This window comes from Elgaria multicarinata, chromosome 13 (assembly GCF_023053635.1).
Source record: "Elgaria multicarinata webbii isolate HBS135686 ecotype San Diego chromosome 13, rElgMul1.1.pri, whole genome shotgun sequence".
Taxonomy (NCBI): Eukaryota; Metazoa; Chordata; class Lepidosauria; order Squamata; family Anguidae; genus Elgaria; species Elgaria multicarinata.
The window spans coordinates 29,595,471-29,612,161 of NC_086183.1; the positions used below are offsets into that span (position 1 = coordinate 29,595,471).

General features: G+C 48.3%; 1 protein-coding gene across 2 annotated transcripts in view; it reads left to right on the forward strand.

The window, feature by feature from the left end:
• The window catches only part of AXL (AXL receptor tyrosine kinase), a 67,846-nt gene that overhangs the window by 22,190 nt on the left and 28,965 nt on the right, over positions 1 to 16,691 (forward strand). For both annotated transcript variants that reach the window (XM_063139715.1, XM_063139716.1), the window contains exons 5-6: positions 12,983 to 13,063; positions 14,738 to 14,853. In XM_063139715.1, the coding sequence (XP_062995785.1) occupies positions 12,983 to 13,063; positions 14,738 to 14,853 (197 nt within the window). The remainder of the gene's footprint in view (positions 1 to 12,982; positions 13,064 to 14,737; positions 14,854 to 16,691) is intronic.

Sequence of the window (16,691 nt, forward strand, 5' to 3'; positions counted from 1 at the left end):
GATGATTAGCTGAGCCCAGCTACTGTGGCTTCCTGATTTGGCCGGAGACTTTTCGTTTGCTGGCGTTTGTTGCTGATTTGGCAGTTGCATGGGGCTGCAAGAAGGCCACCAACCCCAGACGCCTGGGTAAGAGGAAGTGGCTCTGGAGGGCTTATTGTGGCTAGGGGACGTTCCTTGTTCCTCCTGGAATATAAACCTTGTCTGGGCAGCAAGAAGCCTCTTAGAGACGCAGCCCTAAGCCCGCTGTCTGGGGCATCAGCCCCATTGAACCCAATAATAATAATAATAATATAGTTATTTATTTATTACCCGCCTCTCCCTCTGGATCGAGGCGGGGCACAACACAAATACAAAACACCATCAAATACATATAATTGATTAAAAACATATAAAAGTAATACATTATTAAAAGGCAGCACATTATTAAAAGGCATCTTAAAATTCAACCTGGTAGGCCTGCCAGAAGAGATCAGTCTTTATGGCTTTCTTACATTCCGGAAGACTCTTTAAAATTATTTATTTATTTATTTAAGGATTTTTATGCCGCCATTCAGCCAAAAAAGGCTCTCACGGCGGCTTACAAAAGTATTTCTTGACAGTCCCTGCCCACAGGCTTACAATCTAAAAGACATGACACAAAAGGAAAGGGGATTGGGAGGGAGGAGGAGGAGGAGGGGGGAAAGGAAAGGAAATTCAGGCACTACAATCTTAGTTGGAAAGTTCAGCAGTTACAGGTGACAGCAGGAGGGAGGGGGCTCTGGGTAACAGTTGTCAGCCTAGTTTTTGTTGACTGGAGTCAATTCTTCCCAGAGGACCTGAGTGTGCAAGGTGGATTTTATGGGAGAAGGCGATCCCGCAGGTAACTTGGACCCAAACCATGTAGGGCTTTAAACGTAACAACCAACACTTTATGCTTTGCCTGGAAACTAATTGGCAGCCAGTGTAGTGATTTTAAAGCTGGTGTAATATGGTCACCCGTAGATGTACGGGTGACCAACCTGGCTGCCATATTTTGCACTAGTTGAAATTCCCGGACTAGGCACAAAGGTAGCCCTACGTAGAGCGCATTGCAGAAGTCGAGCCTCAAAGTTACCAGCACGTGCACGACCGTCTTTAGGTCTTCCAACTCTAGGAAGGGGTGCAGCTGGCACATCAGCCGAAGCTGATAGTAGGCACTCCTGGCCATCACATCTATCTGGGATGTCATTTGGACTTCCAAATGACAGCCCAGGTAGATGTGGTCTGTGCAGTACTGCTGCTACACTTATAGGGTAGATGGGTGTAGAGGAGGACGCGGCTCCTGTAAAAGGCTGCTTGCAGATGTACAGCGCCTAGCACAAGTAATCCAAAGGCATTGCGCACCTGTCCTGTCTTTCGCATCTGAAGGGGTTTTCTGTAGTAAGAAAAGAAAAGACAGTGGAAGAAGAGGTGGGAAAACATGGGATGGTTATAAGAAGAAGGCCATGGCTGGAAACAACCCACCACCACCCCGGGCCCTGTAAAATTCTGTGAATGATTGCACAATAATAATAAAAAAAACTCATCTGGAAACACCCGAAGGGGGAAATTGCACTGTGCTGCTATTTATTGATTTCCCAGGGATGAGGTTCAGTGCATTCAAAGTGGCTTCCAGTCTGTTTCTGGGCGCAATTCAAAGCGCTGGCCATCGTCTTAAAAGTAATCCCCAAATGGTTTGGGACCAGGCGATGGCAAGGACCCTCTCCTCCTCCCTGATGCTCCATGGTATATGGATGCCTCCCCCCACGGCGTATGTATGCATATGGTCCCTTTGTCCCGTTGTCACCTGTAGTCAAACAGGTTTTTCAGGCTGTTGAAATGGTTCCAAAAAAACACTACCACCCAAGACCGGCCCTCAACCTTGTCAGCCCTGTTTGCCCGCAGGTAACAATAGGATAATATGCGTCTCTCAAAGCACTTTCAGTTCTCTTAAATACTGGTGTCGGTCCCCTCTGGCAATGCAGCCGCAAGGATGTTCATTCTCTGTCTCTTTTTCACACACTCCCTTTCCTCCTCTCCCTCTTTCCCTCTCCCTTCAGAGCTGAGGTGAAACAGAACCACGCTGGGGTCTTGAACCGGGTGGGTGGGTGTGCTGTGCCTCACCCCACATGCCTGCCATTCCTTACCCCCACCCCACCCCTGGTCAATTTAGCCCAGCCACGGCTCTCTGTGAGTCAAGGAACAGGAATTCTGGGCAGGAGGTGACACACTTCTGAGTCAAGCGTTTGGATCTGGACCCTGCGGGATTACAGCCAGGAACGTGTTTGGGAGGGGTGGGGGAGGCCCAGAGGGGATAACCCTACAACAGACACTGGTTGAAGCATAAGTGAAAAGGCAAGAGGGCCCCATCTCTCCCCCCACCCCACCCCCACCTAGGCTTCAGTCCACACTCCTTCAACTGAAGACACAACCACATTGCTCTGGTAGTTTTGCCTTAGAGTTTTGCCTTTCACTCCCACCTGCCCCGCTTTTTTTAAACCACTAGGTCATACTACCCTCCCAGATAATTTTTAATTTTTGTGAACCGCCCAGAGAGCTCCGGCTATTGGGCGGTACAGAAATGTAATAATAATAAAAAAAGATAATGAGAAGTGAAGCCAGACTGTCCAAGACAGGTCTGTGCCACCCACTGCCCAGGCCTAAATATCTTCTCCCTTTTCTTCCAGAAGCAGAGGAAAGAATCCAATCATTCTGGTTTCCATAGGCTTCTTCCTGTGCTTTAACCACTAGGGCAGGGGGGCTTCTTCTGTGCCTCTCTTCTCACTTTTCCTCCAGGTGTTGGCAGCCAGAATCTAGAGGTTTTGTCTTCCATCCCGCCTCCTCTTAACCCCTTTTTGCTTTTATGTACAGAGTGTTCAAAGCAATGTACACACTTCATCTTTTTATTTATTGCACACATATTCCGCCCTTCCTCCCATGAATCCAAGGGGGTGTACATGATCCTTTCCCGCTCCATTTTATCCTCACAACAGCCCTGTGAGGTAGGTTAAGCTGAGAGTCAGTGACTGGCCAAACATCACCCAGTGAACATAAGAGCACATGATCCCTGCACCTGTAACGGTTGTGGGAAACAGGGAATTTCACGTTTGCTGCTTTTCTCACTACTGCTTTGCTGTGATATGACAAGTGCCACCTGCTCAAATTCTCTCTTCAACCCAAAATACAGGTGTTTTGCCCCCTGTTCCATCTGGGAACACTAATGTCACAAATTATGGCTTCTGAGCACCCTACCCAAGTTGCCATTTTGAAAAACAAACAGCCCTGCTCCTGTGACTTTAATAGCACAGATACGTAGGAATTTGGTAAGTGAAACTTTTCTGGCACGGAGGTAATGATAGGAAAAACTTCACCTGGGTCACTTCTGTTCAAAGCACCAGAACAGGGTCAGTAAACGAAGTTGGCAACCTTCCAGCCTGCGTATTGCTTTAACACCGCTTCCCTTCTCGAGGTGGAAAAAAAGAACCCAAAGCCCTGGACATTACGTCCGTCCTAAATCTGGGGGCAGCAGGAGGGGGACTTGTCCCATGGCAATGAGGGGACTGTAGCTTGCCATAACCAGGGGACATTTGTGCATGGGGCGAGAAATGTGCAAGCGAAGGAAATGCAATGGCAAGGAATGAGATCAAGGTAGGGGCTAGCTGCCCTTGTCAGAGGAAAGTGCTTTTCCTTCAGAGAGACATTTGCAAACAACCCAACGGGTAAGGGGCATCTGATGGCATGCAGAGTTGCCAACTTGTCAATCATCCACCAAAGCGATGCCTTTACCAGCAGCTTCATGGGTGTTCATTGCCACATGATGACGTTTATCTTTGTGTTGTGAAAAGCTTGTTGACGACTGCAGATTAAGCGGATGTTAAAGGCACAAGACCAGGGTTATTTCTGATCAGCTCATAGTCCTACTTAATGCACAGTGTTGAAAACATGCTCTTTGATTATGCTGCATTGCTCACCTTTTGGTTTTAACTCACTTGGTGGGCTTAATAGCGCTTGATGCTCAGTAGCTTCTCCAGGCCACTGGTCACACCTGGCCTGCTTGATTGGGGGATGAAAGTTCTTGAAGTCTGAAAAATAGGCAAATGGGGTGGGCTGGGGGAACAGCCCGTGTATAGGTCTTTCTGGGAAAGGTGGCCGTGGGGTGGCAGAAGCAGTTTCTAAACGGTGCATGCAGATGTACTATTTTATGAGCATCAGGCATGTCGGCAATGCATCCAGACGTACAGAAGCAGGAAGAAGCATCACCATTCAGCCCGTGCTGAAAACGTTCCACTCTAATCCCACGGGAGCACTAGCAAAACGCCTCTTTTCTTGCTACTGACACTTCCCCAGTGTTGGAATTAGTGGTAAACAAATTACTTTCATGATAAGTTGGGGATCTTCTTCCTCTGAGTCCAACGGCTCCAGCAACAAAGGTGGATACCTGGAAAGCCTATTTATTTATTTATTTATTTATTTGATATATATCTGATCAGAAGTAGAGGTCCCTTGCATAATGAAATGTGAGTATCAGGGGCGCATCGAAATTAATGAGGTCCAATTTCTGGTATGAATGTTGCTGTTTCAAGGACAGCAGGAGGGGAAACTGTCCATTAATTTCCCCCCTACTGATATACACCATTACTTGCTGCATGGAGCTAGTAATAGCAATATGGATTCCGTATATCGCTTTAATGTTTTGTGGGTACCCATGAGAAATGCCGTGAATATCTGAAAGAAAAAAGGGAGGCAGATATTAAACATTGTAGCAATGTCATTTAAACACATCAGTTCATTTAATTGCGTAACCGGTTAAACCTTACATTTATTTATTCAAACGTTCATCATATGGTACGCATTTGCACATACTGAGTAATGAATGGTGATTGCATCCTATAAATCAGCGTTATGCAAGGACAAAATGTTTTAAAGATTGCAAGGTAATTATTGGAACAAGAATATTTGGGTGGGTGGGGGGAATGTAAGCAGCCTTTTGCAGTATTCATAGATCCCAGAATGAACAGTGTACCCGAAATGGTGTCACGTTGCCCCCTGGGATTGTTCGTTGCATTAAGAGGCTTTTCCTAACCACCTTTGCATGGAGAATACCAGCAAAAGTTCTTCTTCCAGTATCATCTAAGAAGCAAAGGACAATTTCCCAATTATGTTTCCCAATTGGGAAGGTCCAGAATTTATGTAGTAGGGTCAGCCCTAGCACTGCGCAAGGAAACCTCTTTGGGCCTGACTGAAATATTGCATTTGCTGTGAGTGGCATTGAGGGAGGTGGTACGTCTGCACTGCTGGGCCCACGACAGGACGTAGAGAAGGGCCTCGCTATAGACCTTAAAGCGGAGGTGGTCATTGAGGTCCCCTGGACCCAAGCCATTGATGTCATTATAGGTAAGGACAACTAGCACAATTGCACCTAGAAACATCTCACCATTGCAGCTGTTCAAAAATGGCCATAATACGTTCCTGCATGCAGTCTTCTTTCCATGAACTCCCTAGTTGCTGCGTTCTGGACTAACTGAAGCTTCTGGAGGTTTTTCAGAGGCAGCCCCATGTCGAATCTATTACAGTAGTCTAGCTGAGATGGGATGTTGGACTAAGGGCTCATCTACACCAAGCAGGATATTGCACTATGAGAGCGGTATATAAAAGGCAGGAGCCACACGACTGCTTTACAGCGATACTGAAGTGCACTGACAACTGTTGAGGCCCAATGACACATGCCGCATATCGCTTTCATACCACTTCCGTAGTGTCATAGCCTGCTTGGTATAGATGTGTCCTGGGCTCCAGCAGTTGTCAGTGCACTTCAGTACTCCTGTAAAGCAGTCGTGTGGCTCCTGCCTTTTATATACCACTTTCATAGTGGAATATCCTGCTTGGTGTAGATGAGACCTAGGTGGCCCTTTGACCTGACCTAGCAGGCCTCTTCTTAAGTTCTTATGATGGTAGCACAAAAGCAAGGCAGTTGGCATCTGATGCCAAGTTGGGGCGGATCTACACAGCGTACTGAAGGCGCTTGCATGCGCCCCCAGTGCGCCCCCAAAGCGATTGTGTAGATCCTGCCCTGGAAGAGACGGAGGAAGAGGCGGAGGAGGAGGCGGCTGGGGAATCCGGCCGCGTCCTTGCCGCCGCCGCTGCCGCCCACCTCCCTGCCGGCCGGGGCGGAGAGCTCGGCGGAAGAAGGCGGGGCGGAGAGCGGAAGAAGCTCTCCGACCCGGCTGGCTCTTTTGCCGGCAGCAGGAGGCCGGTGGGGAGGTGGGAATCCAGCCATGTCCTTGCCGCCTCCTCCTCCGCCTCTTCCTCCGTCTCTTCCAGGGCAAGATCTACACAATCGCTTTGGGGGCGCATACAAGCGCCTTCAGTACGCTGTGTAGATCCGCTCTTGGTGTCACATACTCCATTTCGTAGCTGTGAGCCTTTGCATTTAGTCCAACGAGGTGGGTGCCTCTGGATCTCCCTGGCTGCTGCTTTCTGTCAATGCCATATGCTTATGCAGGCGGCAGGATACCGCAATTGCCCACTTGCTGATTCAGCCCTTGCAGGAATGATGTGGTCAGAAGGCAGCAGCAGCAGCAGCCACCGCTGTGAGGGGGCTGGACATGGTTAACCCAGTCTCTCCCTTTCTCGTCTCCCTCCCTGGTGCTCCTGGCACTTTGCCCTAATTCTTTGCTTCCCCACAGCGATGTCAGTGCCCCTGGGATTGCTTGCCCGCACGGGTTTTTTTGTCCATGCCATCTGTTTGTCCAGGTGGCCGGGTTCAAGTGCCCACTGGCTGACTCAGCCCTTGCAGGAACGGTGTGGTCAGAAAATAGACTTCATTGTGGTGACGGATATTGTTAAATCTGGGCCTCTTTCCAAAGACAGTATCAACGGTGCGTTTAAAGTGTAGTTAAGGTTGGTTGTTAGAGAGGACCGTAACGCTTTTGTCCAGGCAAAGAAAAATTGTTGCTGGGGACGACAACGACAGGAAATCACATTTCCCCACCAATACACCATAATACGTTGTGCAAATGGATTCCACACACACAAACACACACAGACACCACTATTTTGATGTTAAATGTGCTGCGCAAGGCTCAGAGGCACTGATTGGCTCATACTCATGATGTCACTATAGTGTCTGACTCTTCTCCCTTGCATCATGCCTGCACCGTTTTTTTATGCATTAAAATACTACATTTAAAAACAAAATTAGAGCCAGACTGCTTCCTTCAGCTATACTGTTTCCCTTGAAAGAAAATCATTGTTGAATGAATGAATCAAGTTAGCCTTTTAAGCGAAATTGGAAAACTGTAGCGGTGCCGCCCCCACCCTTTATGACGGTGTGTGCAGATTTATTTGCTTGCTTGTTCATAAAGAACCATCATTGTCACTTGAGGCTCAGGTGACCTCAGTGGCACGGAGTGCCTTCTACAAACTCCGGTTGGTGGCCCAGCTACGCCCCTATCTAGACAGGGATAACCTGGCTTCAGTTGTCCATGCTCTGGTAACCTCCAAGTTAGATTACTGCAATGCGCTCTATGTAGGGCTGCCTTTGAAGACGGTTCGGAAGCTGCAGCTCGTGCAAAATGCAGCGGCCAGATGGATTTCGGGAACCAGAAGGTTTGACCACATAACACCTGCTCTGGTCCGCTCGCACTGGCTGCCTGTATGTTTCCGAGCCCAATTCAAGGTGCTGGTTTTGACCTATAAAGCCTTACACGGCTTGGGACCACAATACCTGATGGAACGCCTCTCCCGACGTGAATATACCCGGTCACTACGTTCAACATCTAAGGTCCTCCTCCGGGTGCCTACTCCGAGAGAGGCTCGGAGTGTGGCAACAAGGGATAGGGCCTTTTTGGTGGTGGCCCCCAGACTGTGGAATGATCTCCCTGACGAGGCTCACCAGGCGCCAACGCTGCTATCTTTCCAGCACCAGGTTAAGACTTTCCTCTTTGCCCAGGCATATGGCGGCACATCCTAATCACCCACATGTTTAGTTTTTTAACAGTTTTTAATGCTTTATGTGTGTATGTTCTGTGCTTTAGAATTTTAAATTTTGCATACTTGTTTTTATCTCAGTTTTAGAATTTCTGTAAACCGCCCAGAGAGCCCTGGCTATGGGAGCGGTATATAAGTGTAATAAATAAATAAGATAAAGCAGCTTACAAAACGTTTGATAGTGGGGTGAGGCGAAGCTAACAAGAGATGAATGTCAGCGAATGCAGGCCTTACGCTGGGTCAGACCATCGGTCCATTGAGGCCGTTATTGGCAAAACTGACCAACAGGACTCTCCAGGGTTCAAGGAGAAATCCCTCCTAACCCTACCTGGGGAAGCCAGGGATTGAAACTGGGACCTTCCACATACAATAACAGAAGTAAACAATTAATCCTCTTGGAACATTCCTTCTGCAGCAAGCAATTCTTTCCCTTCCCAATCTATATTCTGGCCTGGGGGAACTGTTAGGGCTTGCGCTTTTTCCAAGGCCCCATCTACACCAACCTGGACATTGAACTATGAACGCCGTATATAAAAGGCGGGAGCTACACCAAGCAGGATGCAGCGGTATGAAAGCAATATATGGTAGGTATCAACGGGCTCCAACAGTCGTCAGTGCACTTCAGTACCGCTATAAAGCGGTCCTGCGGCTCCTGCTTTAATATACCGCTTTCATAGTGCAATTTCCTGCTTGGTGTAGATTATGGTGACCATATGAAAAGGAGGACGGGGCTCCTGTATCTTTAACTGTAATGTAGAAAAGGGAATTTCAGCAGGTGTCAATTGAAGAGGGTGAAATTCTCTCTTCATCAACACAGTTAAAGCTGCAGAAGCCCTGCCCTCTTTTGTATCTGGCCACTCTACTATAGCTAGTGTAGCTTTAACTGTTGTGATGAAGAGGGCATTTCACCCACTTCAATTGACACCTGTTGCAATTCCCTTTTCTACAGTACTGTTAAAGATACAGGAGCCCTGTCCTCCTTTTCATATGGTCACCCTAGTGTAGATGAGAGATGCACTCCCAATATCTTCTTCACAATTGCAAGGGACTCTGGGACACACCTTTAGGTCATGCAGTGAATCCAGCTGGGCTACTGAAACACGGTGAGCCAGTTCTTGGCGCTCCGCCATAAATAGGTGGTGTCCCCTGGTGAAGATGGATACTATTTCGGAAGTCCCCTATCAGGCCAGAAAGCGCTGGAGGTGAGGAATGCCACCGTTTCTTCTTCCCAATTCTAAGCTGGTGAGGAGGCAACAGAAGAAAAGATCCTGGCTCTTGCTCTCCTCCTGAGCAGCTCCTCTAAACCCCCCTTTTCCCTAAGCAGGATAAATGAACCCAGGAGTCCTGGCTTAAGGGACCCGTTGAAAGAAGGGAAAACAATCAACGTTGGGAACCAGACATGAGGAAACCTCAACCACAGACGGGTGGGCGGGAGGAACAGGACATACCAGCCGGGACACAGGACTGGTCCCCAGATGTTACTTGTCATCTCAAGAGGGGGAGGGACCTGGTTGACGGGAGAAGGACAAACGCCTGGCTTTTCCACTCAAGGGCAATGGCGTCCTTCTCCCTACAAATCTGTTGAAGGGTTTGAGGGCAAAGGGGCAGGAGTGCCATTGTCATATGGGGCTGTAGAGAGAACAGAAGAGTCAGATCCAGGAAGGGATGTTAGTATGTGGGATAGTGGGAGTCTTAAGGATACTGTTGGCTCTGAGCTGTGATTCGGGGGAAGGGCTTCAGGCTCTTTTCCTAAACAGGCCAGTGGCAATAGGAGAAGGTCCCAGGTTCGATCCCGGCAGCATCTCCAGATGTTCACTGTTTTAGTCTTCCTGCATTGAGCAGGGGGTTGGACTCGATGGCCTTGTAGGCCCCTTCCAACTCTGCTATTCTATGATTCTATAAACCACCCAGAGAGCTCCGGCTAAGGGACGGTATATAGATGATGATGATGATGATGATAGGGCCAGGAAACAATTCTGCCTGAAAGCCTTGAGAGGTGCTGCTAGCTGCACTTATCCATGCTCTGATAACCTCTCGTCTGGATTGTGTTATACGTGGGGCTGCCTTTGAAAACGGTCCGAAAACTTCAGCTGGTACAAAGCAGGGCAGCACGTTTGTTAACAAGGACTGGCCAACGAGACCACATCACGGCAGTCTTTTTCCAGCTTCATTGGCTGCCAGTCCAGGTCCGGGCCCGATTCAAAGTGCTGGTATTAACATTCAAAGCCCTAAATGGCTTGGGGGCAGGTTATCTGACAGAATGCCTCCTCCCATATGTACCTGCCTGGACCCTAAGATCATCCTCAGGGGTCCTTCTCTGTGAACCCCTGCCAAAGGAAATGAGGCAGGTGGCTATCAGGAGGGGAGGGCCTTCTCTGCTGTGGCACCCTGGCTGTGGAACGAGCTCCCTAGAGAGGTTCACCTGGCACCTACATTGTACTTCTTCCTGTGCCAGGTGAAGACCTTTTTATCTTCCCGGTATTTTAACAGTTTACCATCGTAGTTTTAAAACTTTGCTGTTTAAAATCTGTATTAATCTCTGCATTGCTGCCTGGTTTTATCCTGGTTGTGCTTTTATACTGTGTTTTTATACCGTTGTTTGTTTTATACTTTGAATTGTATTTCATGGTTTTTAATTTTTGTGAACCGCCCACAGAGCTTCGGCTATTGGGCGGTATAGAAATGCAATAAATAAAGTAATAAAATAGTCAGTGTTGCCAACACTAGATGGATCAATGGAGAGACTTGGAATAAGTCGACTTCCGAGGTTCCTAATGGAGATCAAGGGATGTAGTCTTTCTGCAGCTGGAGCCCTTCGGTTCGTCATGTAGGGTCTGCTGACTTTGGAGGACTGGGGCTCAGCCAGGGCCAGCTCCTGCATTGAGGGGAGCTTAAGCAAAGTGTGTCCTGGTGGTGGTGAATGACCCCTAGCAGGCCTAGGTAGCAGCGGTGTTGGGTGGCTGGCTGGCTGGCTGGCTGAAGGCCACCATTTTAATTCCCCAGGGCATCGCTACATATAAAAGGCACTGTGAGAAATTAAAATGGCAGCTCAACTCGGCCATGTGGTGCTGTTCAGACCGCTGGGCTGGGGGAAATTAAATGTGGATAGGTGGAAGGGGAAATTAAATGTGGGGCCTGCCAGGATGCCGGGGGTCCTGGCAGCCATCCTAGGGATGCCAGATGCTGGGGCTGGCCTTGGATTCAGGGCAAGCAGTGATCTTTGCTCTGCATTTGTGTTTTTTAAGATATGTATGTTTAGGGGAGAGGTTGCATCCTGCCATCCCATCGTAGGCAATCAGATGCCTCCAGGAAACCCACAAATCAGGAGAGGGAATAGCCTTTCACTGCTCCTTCCCACCAAATGCCTTATATTCACAGGTAGACTGCCCTTGAACTGGGTGATATCCACTATGTTTAGCCGCTGCTAATACACCTTTCCTCATCCATGAATTCTCCTAATCCCCTTTTAAAGCTCTGTAAGCTAGTGGCTGTCACCAGATCCTGTGGCAGCAAATTCTGTACATCTATGATGTGTTGTGTGAAGATCTTTTTATATATGTTATTAATTTATTGGCCTGTCTTGAATCATATTAAATATGCGTGAAGCCTATGTATTTTATACTCTCCTTTGTAAACTGCCCTTGGAAGCTTTGCTGAAGAGTGGTATATAAGTCTTTTACGAATGAATGAATCGGTCAATTGCAGCTATGTTGGATGGTGAGCAGAGAGTTCTAGGTTCAAATCCTCACTTGTTCACTGGGTGATCTGGGCCAGTCGCTCTCTATTTGGGAGAAAGGGTGGATACAAGTGTACATAATAATGGTGATGGTGTTATGAAGGTGCTGTTAGAGACCCCCCCACCCCAGCCCCTCTCGTAGGACAGTCTGGGGAAAGAAATAATAACTGCTAAACCAGTTACACTCAGTAGAACAGTGGTGGTAAATTTTAACGTAACGTGAGAGCTTTTATTCGCACGGTCAAGATGGGAAAAGAATTAAGTAATGATGTTTATGTTATATATTTGCCTTGTGTGTGGAAACTGTTCGCAAAGGTATGCAGAGCTTTGCCTAGGGGTTTCTGGCATGCTGTGAGAACATCCTGGGATTGCCCCCCCCCCCCAGTGCTGTTTGCCTGATGTTTCTCTGTTTTTAATTTGAAACAGGACAAAGTATGTGTATGTGTGTGAGAAGGCTGCTGTAGGTTACTCTTGAGAAGTCTCCAGTGTAGCGTGTTAGCGTGGGCGTAGGAGATCTGGGTTTATTCCAGGTCTCAAATTACAGGGAAAGTGTGTGTGTGTGTGTGTGATCGTGCCTCCCTAAATTCTGTCACTGTCCCCTTAGTTACTGTTTTTGGAAGGTTTTATGGCAGCCTTCCTCAACCTGGGGCGCTCCAGATGTGTTGGACTGCATCTCCCAGAATGCCCCAGCTGGGGCATTCTGGGAGTTGTAGTCCAACACATCTGGAGCGCCCCAGGTTGAGGAAGGCTGCTTTATGGCGACCATGACTAAAATTGGTGGGGACTGAGTGTTTCATTAAGGCCCTGGGACCTTACTCACCCTTTCTGCCAGAATGTGAGTGCTTCTGATTACCTATGAAATCTCTGGTTCTCGATCTCCTTTCTCTAAAACGGAAAGGTTACCAGCTTTGCAGGGGGGTCTTAATAATTTGTGAAGCAAAGTGAATACTGACTGAGTACAGCCCAGTAGTGTATAGGGTTAGACTTGGAATCAGGAAAGAGATTTAAGTCCCCACTCAACCCTGAATTCATGGGGTGACCTAGGGTAGAAACAAATAATTGTGTAAACCTATCTGTAAACTGAGAACATAAGTGTCCCTACTGGGATATGGTGAAGGTTCATTTTACTCCAAGGAGCGTCAAATCACATTGAGCCTAAGACCGCAGTAGAAATACCAAGAATCGGTGCGATTTAAAATAAGGTTACTATTGATAATGGATGATTCCTCAAGTTCACTTATGCCTGCTTTTGTCTCTCAGGTCTGAACCACAGCGCCTCGTTCTCATGTGAAGCCCACAATGCTAAAGGTGTGAGCACATCTCGAACTGCAGCTGTGACAGGTGAGAAATAATAATAATAATAATAATAATAATAATAATAATAATAATAAAAAATTTCTTACCCGCCTCTCCATTCTGATCGAGGCAGGGAACAACAGTAAATATAAAATACATAAAACTGAATTAAAACATAATATACATTGTTAAAAACATCCTAAAAACATTCTAAAACATCTTACAATTGCACTGGATAGGCCTGCTGGAAGAGGTGGTGGTGAGGTCAGGCTTTGGGTATCCTGGGGTCCAAACTCTGCACTGATCTTGACTTTAGATGCATCTTTGCATTTAAGGTGCAGGTTTTTAGAAATGCAGATTCCATCAGCTCTGGGAGGAGCTGATGATTAAGGAGCAGAGAGTAGGTGTGGAAGGGGGAATGTAACCATTTCCTCTCCTGCTGCAGCCCTGAGGAGGGATTTCGAATAGGAGAGGGTTAAATCCCCCCTCCCTGTACTGTTAAAGTCAAAAAGCACAGAGAGACAGTGTGGTACAGCGGTTGGAGTGTTGGACTGGGACATGAAGCCCACTGAATGACTTTGAGGCCAGTCACTGACTCAGACTTTCCTACCTTTCAGGGCTGGGAGGATAAAAATGCAGAGGACAGGACTAAACTGCCTTGGGTACCTTGCAAGAGGAAAAAAGGCAGGATATAAATGTAGTAATTCAAGATAAAAAATAGCTTGGCCCCCAAGTATTAGCTGCTTTGTACATGCAGAAGAATCACAGGAAACTTCAGGATTGCACGCCTGCATGCTTCTCCATGGCAAAATCTCCCTGCAAGTAGAAAACTAACATGTCAGGAGAAGAATAAGATTAAAGGCTTCTCCTTGAGATGATAGCTGTCCATAGGCAGGGATTTCTTGCCCTATATTTAGGAACATGATCTGAATGTGTGTTGGGTGCGCACGTGCGAGCAATCCTCTAATTATTCTGGGCTTCTTATGGATCGTGACTGTGGTGATGAACAAGCCCGCCGGGAAGAACCTACGGCTGCATCCTAAACGCACACGTATCTAGGAGTAAGCAGGGCTGGTGCCAGACTATTTTGCGCCCTAGGCAGGTGAGCTGCTTTCATCCACCCACCCCCACCCCCACTCCAGTGTACCTGGGCGTGGGGCGCCATCTCACCCGCCCAGCTGAAGCAAAGCCAAGACACTGGGGTGGGTGGGGTGGCTTCAGAACGGCGCGCCCGGCCGGAACCTGCTCTGGGAGAGCGACTTCCGGGCGTGCCGTTCCAAAGCCACCCGCCCACCCCAGCATCCTGGCTTTGCTTCAGCTGGGTGCTCACCCAACTGAAGTGAAGCCAGGACACTGGAGGGGTGGGTGGGTATGGCTTTGCTTTGGCTGGGTGGGCGCCCAGCCAAAGCCAAGCCAGGACACTGGGGCGGGCGGGCGGCTTCGGAATGGCACGCCCGGAAGCTGCCCTCTCAGAGCCGCTGTGGGAGGGCAGCTTCCGGGTGCGGCGTTTGGCGCCCCCCTTACCTTGGCGTTCTAGGCGGCCGCCTGAGTGGCCTCTATGATAGCGCCGGCCCTGGGAGTAAGCCCCATTCAATAGAGTGGGACCTAGATCCAAGAAAACACGCCTAAGGACTGTCCTGTGGAACACCATCCTTATGATTTTCCAGAAGATTGGAACTGCGCTTTAGCTTACACCTGCTCTCTTCTGCCTTCCCCTAGTGGTACCTGGACGGCCACGGGCCTTGTTCCTTGTGCATCACACTGACCGCAGCCTGGAGGTGGCGTGGGAGCCAGGGCCCAGCGGGGCCTATGCTCTGGAGCTCTGCACCATCCAGGTAAAAACGGTGGCTGACAGCACAGGGAGAAGTATGAAAAGCAGGCAGTCTGGGGACCTTGGAGCTCAGCTGTTTTGGAGAAAGAACTGTCACTCTCCCACTGCCATTTCCACCTCTGCCGTAGAAGGGAACTCTTTTTTTATTTTTAGGAGCGATTTCCTGTCCAGCTTCTGCTTCCGTCGGACATCCGCCACCCCCCTCTGTCCCCCCCTCCCTATCCCAGTCACATGAAATGTCACATCTCCCCAGGATGGGGAACTGAAAGAACCTGACCAAGGGATAGCAGTAGCCAAGAAACAAAACTGAGAGCAGAGAGGGAATTTCCGATGTGGGGTCATCCGTGTGACCCCTCTGGGACCTGGTCTGATTCATGCAGCAGAAGCGAGTGAGGCTACAGGTGTAGGCTGACATTTTTAAGGTTCTCCTATGTAAACCTCATGCTACATTAAATAGGTAACATGCAGCTTCGCCGTTTTGTTTACCTTAGTGTGAGGGCCTGTCTAGACGGGGCGATATCCCGGGGATCACCCCTGTGCATCCACATGATGCACAGGGGATCCTAGGAGCAGGGAGGGATGATCCCTCCCTTTCTCCGGGAGATCACGCTACCCTTTTTTTGCAGTTTTTCCCCGGTCTCAGGATGATCCCAAGACCGCGGAACGTGTGGCTGGGTGTTGCGGTTTGTCCTGGCTCCTCGCAAGAATCCGGGAGGCAGGCACGGGGCACAGAGTTCCTCAGGAGCCCTGTGCCATTGGGGGTGGAGTGGGAGGAGTGGGGATTTTTTTTAAAAAAGTTAGTTTTTCGCTTGAGCGCTCGTGCACTCCGTCTCCTTTAAGAAAAGAAATGGCAGGCGCGATGTCCTCTTCCTCCTAGGACATCATGCACTGCGTGTAGACAGAGGGGGAGATCTCGCGGTAACCATATCGCGAGATTCTCCTGCCACGACACAGGCTCTGAACACCAAGCCTGGCTGCAGCTACTCCCTGCTCAAGCCAAGCACCACCGCTTGATACGCCCGAGGCAAGGGATAAAAACCACCTTCCTCCAAACTATGTGGAGAAAGGGGTTAAAATGGAGAAGGATTTCAATATATAAAATAAAACACTGTGAGTTATATGTGCTGAGGTGAATGATTGTCAGAGTGGGTGCTAAATGTGTGCTAAACTTCAGATGATAAATGCCAAACGGACACGTGGGATTTTTGTGGTAGTAAAAAACAAAATAATTAAAATTTATTTTTAAAAGTTCACAAGCTTTGTTTCAAATAAAACATTTGAAAACCTTTTTGAAACCTTTCATCCAATCCTTTCACTCATTCACATACACGCTTTTCTTTCTCTCATACAATCCCTCTTGAGCTTTCTTTATTATCTGTATTGATTAATATACATCAACTATGTGTACACCACACTCCAAAGACACCTCTCTCTACCCTGAACCTCAAATTTCCCTGAACTTAAGTACTCTAAACACAGAGAGCGCTAAAGATGCTAAGAGTACCTAAAAAGTCTCTCACAATCCCCTCAGTCATTCCCTTATATATCACTCCTCCCCATCCAAGACATTCTAAATCCACCCACTCAGGCCCACATTCTAAACTCACCACAGACTTACAAACTGCAGACATACATTTGGGAACTGACTTGTGGGATGTAACGCCACACCTCCCTCCTCTGTCGTGCTACACCAGGTAGGTCTAGCTATGCCCTAAGTGTGTGAGAGCTGATCCTGATCGGGACCATTTCACATGGGTAGAAGAGGTTTAAACCAGACTCTTTCTTCCCCAAAATTCACCCCACTACTTAAAAAGAAAGAGAATAACATTCCATGGGCACCAA